This window comes from Castanea sativa, chromosome 10 (genome assembly GCF_040712315.1).
Source record: "Castanea sativa cultivar Marrone di Chiusa Pesio chromosome 10, ASM4071231v1".
Taxonomy (NCBI): Eukaryota; Viridiplantae; Streptophyta; class Magnoliopsida; order Fagales; family Fagaceae; genus Castanea; species Castanea sativa.
Genome location: NC_134022.1, coordinates 27,669,367 through 27,684,274, shown reverse-complemented (window position 1 = coordinate 27,684,274; position 14,908 = coordinate 27,669,367). Strand labels below are relative to the sequence as shown.

The 14,908-nt window shown below is 31.4% G+C and overlaps 1 protein-coding gene across 1 annotated transcript; it reads right to left on the bottom strand.

The window, feature by feature from the left end:
* Positions 1-4,352: 4,352 nt before the first annotated feature.
* On the bottom strand, positions 4,353-13,106 carry LOC142613858 (potassium transporter 5-like). Its single transcript, XM_075786372.1, has 8 exons — positions 12,887-13,106; positions 12,505-12,730; positions 11,671-11,919; positions 10,433-10,483; positions 6,444-6,704; positions 6,179-6,346; positions 5,792-6,046; positions 4,353-5,523 (listed from the first exon to the last, which is right to left on the bottom strand). Exons 1-8 carry the CDS (start codon positions 13,055-13,057, stop codon positions 4,601-4,603), a joined length of 2,304 nt encoding a protein of 767 aa, XP_075642487.1. The 5' UTR covers positions 13,058-13,106; the 3' UTR covers positions 4,353-4,600.
* Positions 13,107-14,908: the final 1,802 nt, after the last annotated feature.

Genomic DNA, 14,908 nt, shown 5'->3' with positions numbered 1-14,908 from the left:
ATAAATGTTGCTTATTTGTGAAGATAATTTATGATTAAGATAGATGTTCAATGACAGACCCTTATATAAATACTTAATAGATTATTTATGGAGACTTTGGAATTTCTATTTTACAAAACTCAAGGAAGAAAAGATATACACATATTGTAAATGAGTTTTGAACTTATGAAAGAATGGAACTTTGGATGCACTACTTAATTTTGAGGTATAGAATTAAACAGATGCTAGCATTCAATGGTCTATGGTAGATCTCAAAATTTTGGATTTCCCTTGTTGTAATTTTTGGAGACTACTTAGGCCTTGGAATTTTGTTGAAATTAGTAATTGATGGAAAATCAGTTATTGTGGTTAATCTAAACGAATGGACCTTGGAACCTTTATTCATATTGAAAGGAACTTAGAGAGCTATTTAGACTAGAGATATGCATATCTTTAAAGAATCATACATTCTTCGTAATATGGTTGTTCTTAAACTATGGGTAATTGAATAAGAGATTTTATAGTGGTATTGTATTATGCAGCGGAAGCATCATGGCTCCATTTGCTTTGAAAATTTTTATTTTACAAGTTTTGAGGAAAGAAAGGTCTCTGTATATGTTGTGAAATAGTTTTGAACTTATATTTAAGTGGAAGTAATATACAACTCAATAGGATGTCAGAGCATATGATTTACGGTAGACTTTGGTTGTGGTTTTCTTTTATCACAACCTTGGAGGCTCCTTCACCATTTAGAATTATTGGAGATTACTTATTGAGGAAACTATCGTTTTTACTAGGTTTACTTGAATATGTGGGTTTGAAATTTATATTCACTATGGAGGTGAATTATATTGTAATTTGGGACGAGTAATAGGCATCAAAAAGGAATTCTTCATAGTTTAATTGCTCTTATTGTGGTGATGGGTGATAAATTTGGATAGACCAATATGATTGTGACTTTAGAGTAGAGCAGTGGAAGTGTGATAAATTGGTTCCTCTTGTGATGAATTCAGAGGACTGAATTCTTATAAGTGGGGAGATTGTAATACCCAGTTCCAAAATAAATAAATAAAAAGGAGATTTATTTTTTAGGGGTAACTAGGGGTGTGCAGAAAACCCACCAACCTGCCAAACCTGACTCGACCCAACCCAACCCATCGGGTTGGGTCAGTTTTTAGGGCTTGGTGGGTTGGGTTGGATTATAAACAAAATTTTTGTAGCGGGTCGGGTTGGGTTTGGCTCATAAAATTACAAACCCGTCAAACTCGACCCGATCCACCCATATTTTAATATATATTTAAAATATATTATATATTAAATAAATATTTTTTTTTAAAATTAAAACCCAGCTATAGAGCACTTCATCGATTCCTACAAACATATATAATATAAAATCCTATTACTTTCTTTAATATATATTTAAATATATTATATAATTAATAGAAAAATATGGGTTCAATTTAATAATAAAAAAAATAAAAAAAATTGTCCAACCCATGGGTTCAACCCGACCCAACCCAACCCATGTGGGTTGGGTTGGACATATGTGATGGGTTGGGTTGGGTCGAATTTTTTTTGGCTTGTCATTAAGGTTCCTTATTGATAGATAAAAGATGAAGCCAATACCAATTATTTGAAGATTTCTAAGGACTTAGTCTTTTCATGTGTAAAGCATCTTTGCTTTGTTGTCTTCATGGTGTTGGATGGCATTGAGATTTGAGGTCCAAGTATCTAAGTGATAAACTTGTTTGGAGTAAATTCTTTATTTGGTTTTCTAAAAGGTTTACATTGGATTGGTCTTGGGAAACTGTAAGGATTTTGAATATGCTTTGGTTTAAGGTAAGTAACCTTATCTTAATTGGTTTTATTTTGAATATTTTAACTATGAAAATCGTTTACAGTTGTTACAATTTTATTTCTATTGTATTACTGAATTCAAGTAAAGAATTATCATAAATATATTTGATTACTGAATATATGATGTATTTTATTTAACTGTTTTTAGCTATACTGATTCAAAGTAAAGAATAAAGAATTTTCACAAATATATATGAGCATTGAATATAAGATTTATTTTATTTTATTGTTTTTTTTTTTTGGCTATTTTGATTCAAAGCAAAGAATATAGAAATATCAAAAATATATTTAAATACAGAATATATGATTATATATATGTATTTGAATGAGGTATATTTTTTGGTTTGAACTATGATTTGATATATATGCTTATGGACAATCTGACTATGAATTGATTCTCTAATACCCAGCCAATGTGGTTTATTCATTGGTACTCTGATACCCAGCCAATGAGGGTTATTCATTGGTACTCTGATGCCGAGTCACAGGGATATAGCGTGACCATAGTCATAAGATTATTAAGGATATGAATTACATTTCAATATTGAATTGTTTTGAGTCCTTAAAACTATATATGTGATTTTGGAAATGTTGAGTATTTAAACTATTTTGAGTCACTAAAATTGCTTATGTGTTTTTGGAACCTATTGTAAGTTATAGCTTTTGATATATGAAAAACTAACTATTTTCTAAACCATCTATGATATATGATTAAAGTATGCGATCTATGTGCAACTTATTATTTTAAGACTATGAAACTTCTTCAGTTATTTTGAAAACACATAGTATATTATAACTTTTGAAAACACATATTACATCTTATACTTTACAGATCTATTGCTTGATGGGACTTATTAGGATTTTGGTTATTTATTGAGTTGTCAGCTCACTCCTCTTTTCTCCTCCAGTTTCAGATTGTGAAGAATAGCAAGTTTTAGGGGTTTTGATTTTGTGTTGTGAGCAGGAAAAGAAGCTCAATGATTTTGGGATTGGATGGTCTTTTAATAGTTTTATATTTATTGGCCAATTGGCATTATGTACATGAGGTTTGGATTTTGTTCCTATTAAATTATTGGAGATCTATTCATAAAGAAATTAATTAGGTATTTGTGATTTATTTGATTTAATTTTTGAGGATAAATTTTAGTTGCTAAGAAGGCCTTGCACACTTTGTAGAGTGCTTACTGTATAAGCGTGTGGCACTTGTCACGTGTCTATCTTTATAGTCGGGTTCGGGGCGTGACAGAATATTATAGTGGAGTTCTAAACCACACACTAGCTCTGTGATTATCCAAGCTAGCTTTTAAATATTATGCTCTTTGTTTTGAACAGATTCAATGGAGAACAAAGGAAATTCAAGTGATAGTGTGATCAGTCTATCCCTTACTATCAAGGAAGAACAGTTAAATAAACAAGAAGTTGGTTACTACTATGACACATTTTAAATAATGGGAATCACCATGGAAGAATGTTTACTACAGATCTAGGCAAAGGCTCAATTCAGCATATTACTGTTCAACAACAAACATTCACACTAAAGTTCCAGTTGCATTTTAGGAAATAATTGAAAGTAGATGACAATAATAATATTTGGAAATATATAAGAGACCTGCTGATCCACATTCAAAATTCTATGGTGAGAGTAATGACAATGAGGTGTTATATTCAAAATTCTTGGTGCATGCAACTTGCTGCAAAATTAAAAGGGGGAAAATCTAAATGACCCAAAACTAAAAGAACATACCTTAAAGGAGGATTTTGACTGAGGGTCTTCGGGCCATCTATGAGAGGAGTGTCTCCGTTAGAGTGAGTGAGCATCTCCGATGAAATAATGTCTAAATGTGTGGCCACCGGTGTCTGAAGGACAAGAGTGTTTGAAGAAGGAGAGTGTTTAAGGGTGAGAGTAAGTGATTTGGGTGGGTTTTGGTGTCTGAAGGAGGACAAATTTGGGTGTCTGAGAGTGAGTGGGAGAGTGACAGATTTGGGCATATGAGAGTGAGTGTGAGAGTAACTGATTTGGGTGTTTGATAGGGAGTTTGGGTTTGAAAGCTTGAGAGTGATGAGTGTCTGAGAGTGAGTGTTTGAATATTTTGAGTGTTTGAAAGGGAGAGTAACGAGTGAGGTTTGGATTCTAGGTTTTAAGTGGTTAGAAAACGAGTTTTTGTAACTCGAGTTTAAAAGCGAGTTTTATAAACTCGATATCCATGTGGAAAAATTTGTCCACGTTATTGTATGAAAAATCCCTAACTCGAGTATTAGAAGCTCGAGTTCTGCATTGATCTTGAGTTTTTAAAACTCGAGATGCTAGTTTCCCACGTTGTTTCAAAACCAGGCAACTAACGAAATTGTTAGCAAAGTAAGATTAATTGGAAAAAAAATTCTAACTAATCCTCCGCTTTTTTTATGTATCATATAAATGATAAATCTTACTTTTAATTGGAAATATTGGCCAAAAAAGTATATTTCAAAAAAATAAAAACTATTGGTGTGTAACAAAGAAACAAAGAAGATCCACACAAGGACACAATCATCAAAATTTATTTCTAGAAAATTTTTACAAGAATCAGCAAATAAAGCCATCCGCACACTTAATTTCCAGGAGAACCATTTGATTACACTTGCCATGATCTATATGTTGTAGTGAATCTTTTTATTTTTTGCTTGCACACTAGATATATATAACTGGCTGCTTCTCACAGTTAGAAAAGAAAAGAAAAGAAAGTTTCTTTCACACTGCTATTATTATCTTTCACATCCTAATCCATTAAAGTTCATAAGTCATACCCACTTTCAGCATACGCTTGTGAGGAATATCAAGCACTTTTTCACTCTCTCTTAAATTTCTTTTCAGGAAAGTGTAAGCATAATCTATCAAAATTCTCTTTACAACACTAGCTCCTTTTGCAGCAACCACATCAGTCTCACCAATGAAGTGAACAATACCAGCATGCCATGCCTTGTCCACAGTCTCAATCTGTCTTTCAAATTCCTCTGATTGATCCTCTTCAACATGCCTCTCATCCAGTGTATCTCCATCGTTCTCAACATTATTATTCTGCACATTTTTGGACAACCATAAATTCTCTCTAATAAACAACTTCAAGTTTTCTATCAAAACCTTTTCAAAGGGCTCTTGCTCATTTTGCACATCCATGTATCCATATCTAACAACGCAGCGAAAGACATTAAGCTCCTTAGGCTCTACTTGGCGAAAAAGGAAACGCTCTTTCACTGGAACCTTGCTTATGGGAAGTGACTTGATGGAGATGAAAACAAGGACAGAGTGCAATGCAGGCACATTCGCTACATAGTGCTTGAAAATTGGTGGGATGCCTTGAACAAGCTCTGAGTAGAACAGGGCAAGTCCAGGCATTTGACAAAGGCTTGTGTTAGCAACTACTTCCTTTAACGTCTCGGGAGAAATCTTATGCCTAAGCTCATAATCATACTTTCTCCTGAAAACAGTGTTCCAAGTATACATTACAGTCATTAGGACTGCCGCGAATGCTAGGGGAAGATATCCTCCTTGGTCAAATTTGTAGAGGACTGAACTTAAATATACAAGCTCTACACTGCCAATGATAAGAATGTATGGAATTACGAGAAGTATGTGGGTTTCCCATATCATGACCATCACTAGAACTATGAAGCATGATGTGAGGGTCATTACAAAAACCACTGCAATCCCTGCACAAAGCACATTAACAACTCTTTAGTTGCAACTCATATATATGAGACTCTATTTGAATCTTATATTGCTGTGTTTGGACTATTTTTTTTTCTATTAGCTTATTAACTTATTTGTTATGTACAACTTTTCAAAGTCTATACTTTTTCTAAGTATAATTGTATTTTTTGCTAACTTTTTAATAATTGTCAAATAAGCTTTTCAACAAAAATTAAAAATAAAAAATAAAAAGACAAGGTAAAATTATATATGTAGGTTGTGGATTACCATAGGCATTGCCAATGTTAGTTGTTGTCCTAAAACCCAAAGTGACTGCTACACAAGCCACCATAAGAAGGTAATTAGCTTCAGGTACATAAACTTGTCCTTCATACTTCGTTGATGTGTGGATTACTTTCACTCGAGGGAAACACCCTAGAGAGAGGGATTGTTGTATTATAGAGAAAGTCCCTGATATAATGGCTTGGCTTGCTATAATTGATGCTAACACAGCCACCACAAACGTTGGCCAATATAAAGGTCCTGCGCATCATATAAAAATACCACACTCAAAACTAGTTAACTATACAGGTCAAATGCCAATGAATGTATATAGAGAGAGAAAAAGAGAAGAAAGAATGTCAATATGGCCATGGATATGTAGCCAGCAATTACCTGGTATGGATTTGTAAAAGGTAGTAGCAACAAGATCATTGTGCTTGCGAAGGAAGGATGCTTGTCCAGTGTATGCCAATATAAGAGATGGATAGGTCACACAGCACATGCTTAGTTGAATGGATCGAACTGAGAAGTGACCAAGATCAGCAAATAAAGCCTCAGTTCCTGCATAATTTTACAAGTAGCACTACATTAACAAACTCTTCAGCTTATTGAAGGTATATATATAATATTACAATTTACAAAGGGAAGAAATTGCAACCTGTTATGGCAAGGACAACACCACCAAGGGAAACCCAAGCATCTCTTTTATTCCTCCGAAAATAATCTATAATATAGTATGGATTTATTGCCTTAGCTACAGCAGGGTCATATTTGATGAAATTGTAGACGCCAATGCCGCCAATAAACGCAAACCAAATGCAAATTATCGGAGCAAAGGTATAGCCTACTTTATCAGTTCCAAGTCTTTGAACCGCGAATAGAACAATCAATATAACCACTGATATCCAAACAACCATATCTGTGCAAGACAAAATAAGTAGTAGTTAATAAAATGTCTTGTCGTGTAAATATCAATTGAAATATTGCTTTTGCGGAGTTAAACGATTATTGATCATTAAACTTAATACATATTGGCATTCGACATAAATTAGACAATTTAGACTTCAATTTTCATATGATGCTGAATTGATTTTTTTTCCCCGATAATTTGGAGAGTGGGGATTTTAACCCTGAACATTATGTTAAAAACACTGAAAAATAATAATTAAGTTATAAAGTTTTTGGCAATATTGATTTGACAAATTAGAAATTAGTTTCTTGTCAAATTGATTGACATTGACAAATTTAAAATTGCATGAGATTGGCAATTTAGAAATTAGTAATATTAGTCTCATCACTTGTCCTCCATTCACTCGAAACTGATTGCTCTAATCAGAAAAGTATAGGTGATTATGAATAGTTTAAATTAAAAAATTTTAATAAAGATTTATTTTTCTTATTATAAGTTATAACAAACTTCTTTACCACTACATTTTTGGCTATGGATAGTCTGAAATAACAACCTCTCTCTCTCTCTCTCATTTTACATTTAAGATTTCTTTTTTTCGTTTTTCTACTTTAAAAAATTTAGTCTCATATATACAACAGGTCTTTTGCTTTTGGGATAATAATAATATCATCATTATTAGTCTTATCTCATGACTCCATGGACTTAAAGACTTTTTTTTAATAAATAAAATTAAGCCTATTTCGTCAAATTATTATAACTGTTATTAACTCCCTATTCACTATATGAATTGTTTAAATTTAAAGTTTTCTTAATATAATTTTAATTTTATTATAACTATGACTTCTTCACCACATTTGTGGTTTTGGATAGTTTTGATTTTTTTCTCCAAAAAAGAAAAAAAAAAAAAAAAAAAAAAAGAGAGGATAGTTTGATTTTAAGATAGAAACTCACTCTACCAACTTATTTTTTTCATTTCTCACTTTCCTACATTTAAGTTTTTTCATTTATTAAAATTTTTTTGTATTTCTTCTTTGACAGTTTTATCCTCATTTATATCTTCTTTCTATCATTTTTATTTTTAACTTGAGGTCTTTTAGAAAAATAAAAAAAATGAAGTCATCAAATTATACACTATATATATATATATATATATATATAACCGAAACCTCTAGAGCTTCCACAATTTTACATGTCATCACTATTTTCTTTTTCTTTTTCTTTTTATTTAAGATTTTTTTTTTAATTTTAGGTTTTATATCTTATATATTTATTATTTCTTTTTAACGTGTAATTATCTTATCAAGTGTTATAGTAGTTTAGTTTAAATAAAACTCTATTAGATATATGTTTCAAGAGTTTGAAAATTCTACTTCAACTAAAATTCTATAACAAAAAATTCATCAAAAACATTCGCCAATCCTTTTTAATACCCTGTAATGGCGTTTAATCTTAGTCTAGTGTCATGCAACCAATGGCTCTTTATCATTTACATAAATGCTTCCCATACATTTTGTTTTCTGAATTAAGTAATTTGGACTTTGGAGCACTTAATGGATTACAGCCTAGGATTCCTCTGACTAATATTTGACTCTTTTTTTTCTTTTTTCTTTTTTAAAGTTCCCACATTTTATGTAGTTAATTTTTTCGTTTCAATTTCTTCCAACTCTCTCAGTCTAGTCTCTACGCTTTGCTCTGTAGTCAGTAGACTCAAGTTACAGAGAACATGTCATATTGAATTATATGTTCTCTTTGTTTTTTTTTTTTTTGGTTCTCTAAGAATCAATTTCAGATGATATATAGATATGGAGCAGGTATATTTATATCTATTCTTAGTGCAATTGTACTTTATAAATATTTATCTATCTAAAAATCTAGTGTTTTTTATTTTCCCGTGTATGTTTAATAGTTATCATCATTGAAAGAGTTAGTTTATTATTTTAGTAAAAATTTTGTAGTATTTTACTGCATTTTTCATGTTTTGATTTTGTGAAAATATATTAATGATGACTATGAAAGGTTTATCCCGTTTGTTTTTTTAGTTTATGAAAGGACCTAAGAATATATTCCTAATTTCAATAAAGAATTTGTAAAATTTTCACCTTAAATGCTTTTTATTTAGGTTCATGTGATTTTTTTATTTCTTATTAAATGCTATGATTTTTGGTGTATTAATTATTTGTTTGGATTAATTTCAATTAATTATTTGTTTGGATTCAACATAAAAGATAATAGAATTAGGTATTATAATTTTGATATTGTTCCATGTTTTGAATTGTCTATATTGTTATCACTACGAGAAAGTCATATTGCTACTCAAATTTGAAACTTGGTGTGTCTCATATCATGGTCCTTGTTTATATATTTGCAGTTTATATTAGTTTTAAGTGTGTGTATATATAACTATTGGGAGTTTTACTTTATTAATTTAAGAATTGTAAATTACTTTATAGGTTTTAGTAACTATGCACTTGCAACTCAATAACGTTAAATGTTAGACAACACTTCTAAACTATGGAAAAGTATAGAAGTTAAATATTTCATCATTTTTTTTCAAAGTCTTTAGTTTTTCGGTGCATTGCACAGGTACCGGTTAGCGACTAGTATAATATAATATAGTAAGGTGTGGACGGTATACATAAGGCATTTTGATTTGAGAGGTTTCTTTTTTTTTTTTTTCTGGAAAATCAAAAATTAAAACCACTAATCATAATCTGTTTTTATTAATATAATATATTTTATTAAGTAGAAAAGTATAGTATAGATAAGGGTACTTTGTACTTGTGGGTGCTTGAGGACCGATGATGAAGTTGAAGAGTCACAATGTGGGGAGAATGCCACGGGCCATGGGCCTGAGGAAGAAGGTTGCTTGGGGAGGAGAAGAGATAAGTCAAAAGGACTCTGAGGCGTTCTAAGTGGGAAGAGGAATCTGATGAAAGGGAATCAGAGATCATAGGAGAAGTTTCTAGTTTGAGGTAGCCTGTAGCCTCTGCATTAAATAATGGGCAACAGTTTTATCAACTGCATTAATGAGGAAATGACCTGAGTAGTACAAGTCACAGCTAAGCAGACTCCTTCCACCACCTTCTTCAAATGTAGAAAGAGACAAGTGTCATGAGAGGAGGCTGGTTAGGAAGGGATGGATGGTCAAGATGTGAAGTAGGGGAGAGTATATAAGGAAAAGAAGGTTTCCAAAAAAGAGAGGCCAACAAAAAATATCTTGGAAAAAGGAACATTAAGATAAGAACACTGAGAGAAGAACATGAACAATGTACTTTCATGTGTAATTTTGGTCTCCTTGGGAAAGCTTGTATTAATACACTGAACTACTTATTTTATAGAAAGAGATCTTCCTCCCTTATTGTCATCCTCGGGCTGAGTCCTCTCTTGTTGTTTGATTCCCTCTCTTACAAATTTATTGATTTTGGCCTAGGTTGAACCCTACAAGCTCATTATTCTAAGTGGGCTTAGGTTGGTAGAATCTTTGGTCTTTATAGATTTACCAACAAAAAAAAAAAAAAAAGGCACTTTACATTATTGTGCATTGCCTTGCTTTTGCCAAAATTATACGGTGTGCCTACATGGAATCTGGAAAATTGTTGGGAATACCTACGTTATATTTTATAATTAATATATATTTATATGTGTATATATAAATATATATATATATATATATATATATATATACATATATTGGTTAAATAAAGAAATTATGATGTGCCACATAGCCAAATGGTTACCTTGTGTTACTTTAGTTGATTCTATCTGGATTCCTCCCACAGCCGATAAAACTGACATCACAAACATTGCAAAAGAGAAGATTGTAATTTGCATTTAAAAGCCAAATAAATAGAGAGTAAAACAACAAAATGTGAAGTACATGTTGCAAAAGGCTATAATACTGTGTTTGAGAGTTATTAATTTAAAGAATTAATATACCGAATAAAAATGATAACTTAAAAAGCAATTGAATGAAATGAAAATAATTAAGGTGTTTTTCTTATATATATAAATTTACCATTATATCATTTTTTCTTTTTTCTTTTTTTTCTTTTTTTACTTGAAATAATAAACATTGCTTCTTATTTTTATTCTTAGAAAATAGGCATAAAGATGTCAATTCTAGAGAAATCAGGTTTTGCCCCATTTTTGAAGGGACTGTATTAAGATAATGGAACAGTTCCTTTTCCTCTCTTTTAACTCATCCAAACAATATATTTGGTTTTTTTTTTTCTTTTTCTTTTTTTGCGGGACCCTCTCTAATCGATAACTACACTAAGAAATCCGTGCCTGCGCGAGGACTAATAATCTAATTAATATATATATATATATATATTTATTTATTTATTTATTTATCCGAATAATCCAATATTATACCAAATACATAGACAAAACAAAAGTATGAAAGAAAGAGAAAATGGTTAACTTTATAATAATGCATTATTTGATCACAATCAGCTCAACTTACAAGCACTTAAAAACAAGGTGGACCCTTTTCTATAGGCATGAAGAACGGAGGCTGAGGCATATATAATTATGGATGAACCGCGGTATTTTTTTACTTCTTTGGTTTATATATGTACTCCTGCTTTGATCTTTTAAACATATTCTAAAATTATGGTTTTAGCTTTGCATTAATTAATTTAACAATATAAAAATAAAAGAAGAATATTTATACTTAAAGAAAAAAACCATGTGACATTGTTGCATAAGAAAAAGAAACACCTATGCAATACATGGAAAAATTACTTTTAATGTTCTAGTCAACATGAATTAGTAATGGTAGATAGAATACCAAGAAAATTGATCTCATATCACAGCCATATACATAATTATTTTATTACTAACCATCTACGAATATAATATGTAAAAGGAAAGGTAAATAGAAACTTATTGTAGAAATGAAAACACCGTATGCATGGTATAATCATAAGTACTAATGTAGAAATGAAAAAAATTAGAAAGTATAGGTGTAAACCTGAGATACAAGGAGTAAGAACACCGTCCCCAATCAACATGGACGTTCCAAGCATTGTGGCAAACAATAAGATTTGCTTCGCAAATTTGCTGTTCTCTAGCGTAGACTTGAGCCACGATGCCATCCGTACACGACCATTTGGCACTTTAAGCTCATAATTTGACACTTCATGGTCCTCAGCCTGTTGATTCGGAATAAAACCAACCTTGGCATAGCGGCATAAGAGAGAGTATAAGGCAAATGTCCCACCTGAAATTGATTTTCATTATATAATTAGTAATAAAATAATGGTTATTGTTTCAATGAAAATTAATACAGCTAGGTATGTACATGTGAATAAAATTTTACATTAAATAATAATGAAAAGAGTCGATGATTAATATAATATAATTGAAATTACACTTAAATGTTTAATCTTTTGAGTTAAGCAATTAAGTAGTTAGAGTCTTACCATCGTGTTCACTACCAACATATACTGAAACTATATAAACCATGTGGATTATGAAATTTTGATTAATTTGGCATCAGATTGCTTAAAAGTCAACTTGAAATTTTATCAAAAATTATTTAAAAATAGAGTTTTATTTTTTGTGAAATTCTTAAAAATCGAGCCTAAACATTTTGTGAAAAAGTTTTGAAACAAGAAAGTTTGTGGTAATAGTTTTTTTTTTTTTTTTTTTTGAGAAACTTTGTGGTAATAGTACGAATATATTACGATCGAGAAAACAAAATTTTGGTTCAATAATTTATATCTTTAGGGGGTGATCTTTAATCAGACCACCCAAAAATTTATATTGTAACATGAAGAGAACTTTTTTCATAGTAGGATCATACCTTCGCCATTATCATTAGCCCTTAAAACAATCAACACATACTTGATGAGAGTAATTAAGGTGATGGTATAGAAGATCAAAGAAAGTACTCCTAGGATATCATCGTTGTGCGAGATACCATTGGAAAAAGTGCTAGAAAACACGTATAGTGGTGATGTACCAACATCCCCGTACACCACTCCAATACTTTGAAATGCTAGAGGCAAGATCGTTGACCAATCCATAGCCTTAACCAAAAAAAAAAAAAAAAAAGTTAACCCAAAAGATGTAAAACAATGCAAAATAAGTGTCTTCCTATACTAGTGGCATGCAAGAAAAATTGCTAATTGATGTGTGTGATGTGGGATAAGGAGATTTTTGGGAAGTGGTGGCGGTGTCAATACCTTGGAGTGATGGCCATGACGAGGACCATGAAAGCTGCGGGACTCGATGTCCAAAGAGTCATATCTGCGTAACTTTTGCCATGAAAGTTTCCTCTCCTTGAGCTCTTGATCTTGAGAAACTTCCTCCTTGGTTTCGTTTGTAATGGCTTCTAATACTACATCGTCAGCCATGTTTTTTAATAACTGCAGAAATTACGGATACAAGAGAGAGAGAGAGAGAGAGAAGTATGGTCTGTATGGAAGTCAAAAATGGTGGCATATTTATAAGGAAACTTTGCAAGTGAGGAACTCAAAAGTTTTTTTAAAAAAATTTATAGGTTCCAACCGTTAAGGGCCAGGTATCCCATTATTATTATTATTATTATTTTGTACATTATTTTTTGTTTTAACGTGAAGCTGTGCTTTTTGTTGGTTCATAGGGATGGGGACATTCATTAAAAAAAACAAAAAAAACAGGGTGGGACCGAATCATGCGTGTTCTGTTTTTACCCCCATTTTTTTCTTTCTTTTAAAAAAAAAAAAAAAAATTTAAGGTAGGCAAATCTCATGCAGGTGTTAGTAGAAATGGGGTAATGTGGAGTCATTTTGTTATGATAAGATACATTAGAAATTTAGTATCGGTAACTTCTACGTAGGACTGAAAATGAACTAAGCTGTTTATAAACAACTCGGGCTTAACTCAATAAAAAGCTCGTTCATGTTTGTTTATTTATAAACAAGCCAAGCTTAAATTTTAGTTTTGGGTTTGTTTAATAAACGAGCCGAACCCAAATAAAAAATATTGTTCGTGAACAAGTTTGTAAACACCAAGGCTCGATACAAAAGTAACAAAACAAGTTGAGTTTAATCTTATTTATGAGTTTGGTAATAAAATTGATATGAGCTTGACAAGTAAACTCATATCCTTCCAAGACATTAATTAATTATAAATTGAGACCACTCATCTAAATCAAATAGATTAGATAATAAACTTGATATAAGCTTGATAATACACTTGTGTTGGATCTCAAGCTCAAAAATATGATATTGAGCTTGAGTTTGGGCTTGATATTAAGCTCGAGCTTGGCTTGACCAATGAATCAAGCCAAGCCAAGCCGAACTCAAGCTTTTATACTTTATAACAAGCTCAAGCTTGAACATTATTTGTAGGCTTGTATCAAGCTCAAGCCAAGTTTGAACATTTTACTTTTGCTGTCGAGCCGAGCTTGAACATTCACTACTCGACAAAACTCAGCTCGTTTACAGTCCTACTTCTACGTGACAAAAAGATTGAAGATTCAAGTGTTAAAAGAGACTATAATTAAAGTTGTTTGATGAATGTGGCATATTATTATAGTTTCAATCTATGATGTTTTCTCTTTATAATAGTTTTTTATCATCAAACAAATACGTCAATTGGTTTTTGCTGTAAGCAGAGACAGAATTCTAAATTTCTTATTCGACACAAGAGACTTTACCAGTTAAGCTAATTTTACCTACGTTTTTTTGGTTTACAAATTCCAATATATTCTTGCAATTACAACCAATGGACCTACATTATTTTTTTGTTCTGTATACGGTACACTTATAATTACTTATCATGCTATTCTATTTTGTGCAAAGGGAAGTTGGCAATTAGAAACAACTCATAAGTGCAATTGGGAATGGGCTACGCAATTATCTTTATCAAAATTTATCATCCTACTTCGGAACGAAACTTCTCTTCCCACTCAGTCAATCTCTTCCAAACTTGGTCTTTAGCCCTCATTTGGGAGGAGGGAATAGAAATGAATGAAAATAATAATTTTAGAATATTCTTTTCTTCCCTTGTTTGGGAGTTTTAATAGAGGGAATGGAAAGTTCATTCCCTTATTTGGGAGTTTAAATGGGAGGTAATAGAATGAGTGAAAGGGAACACTCATTCCTTTCTATTCCCTTAAAATTTCAAATTTTCATTCCCCCAAAAATTAGGAGGAATGGGAGAGAATGAGATTAGATTTAACGAATTTTTTACTAAAACTCCCAAAATATTCTTATATATTT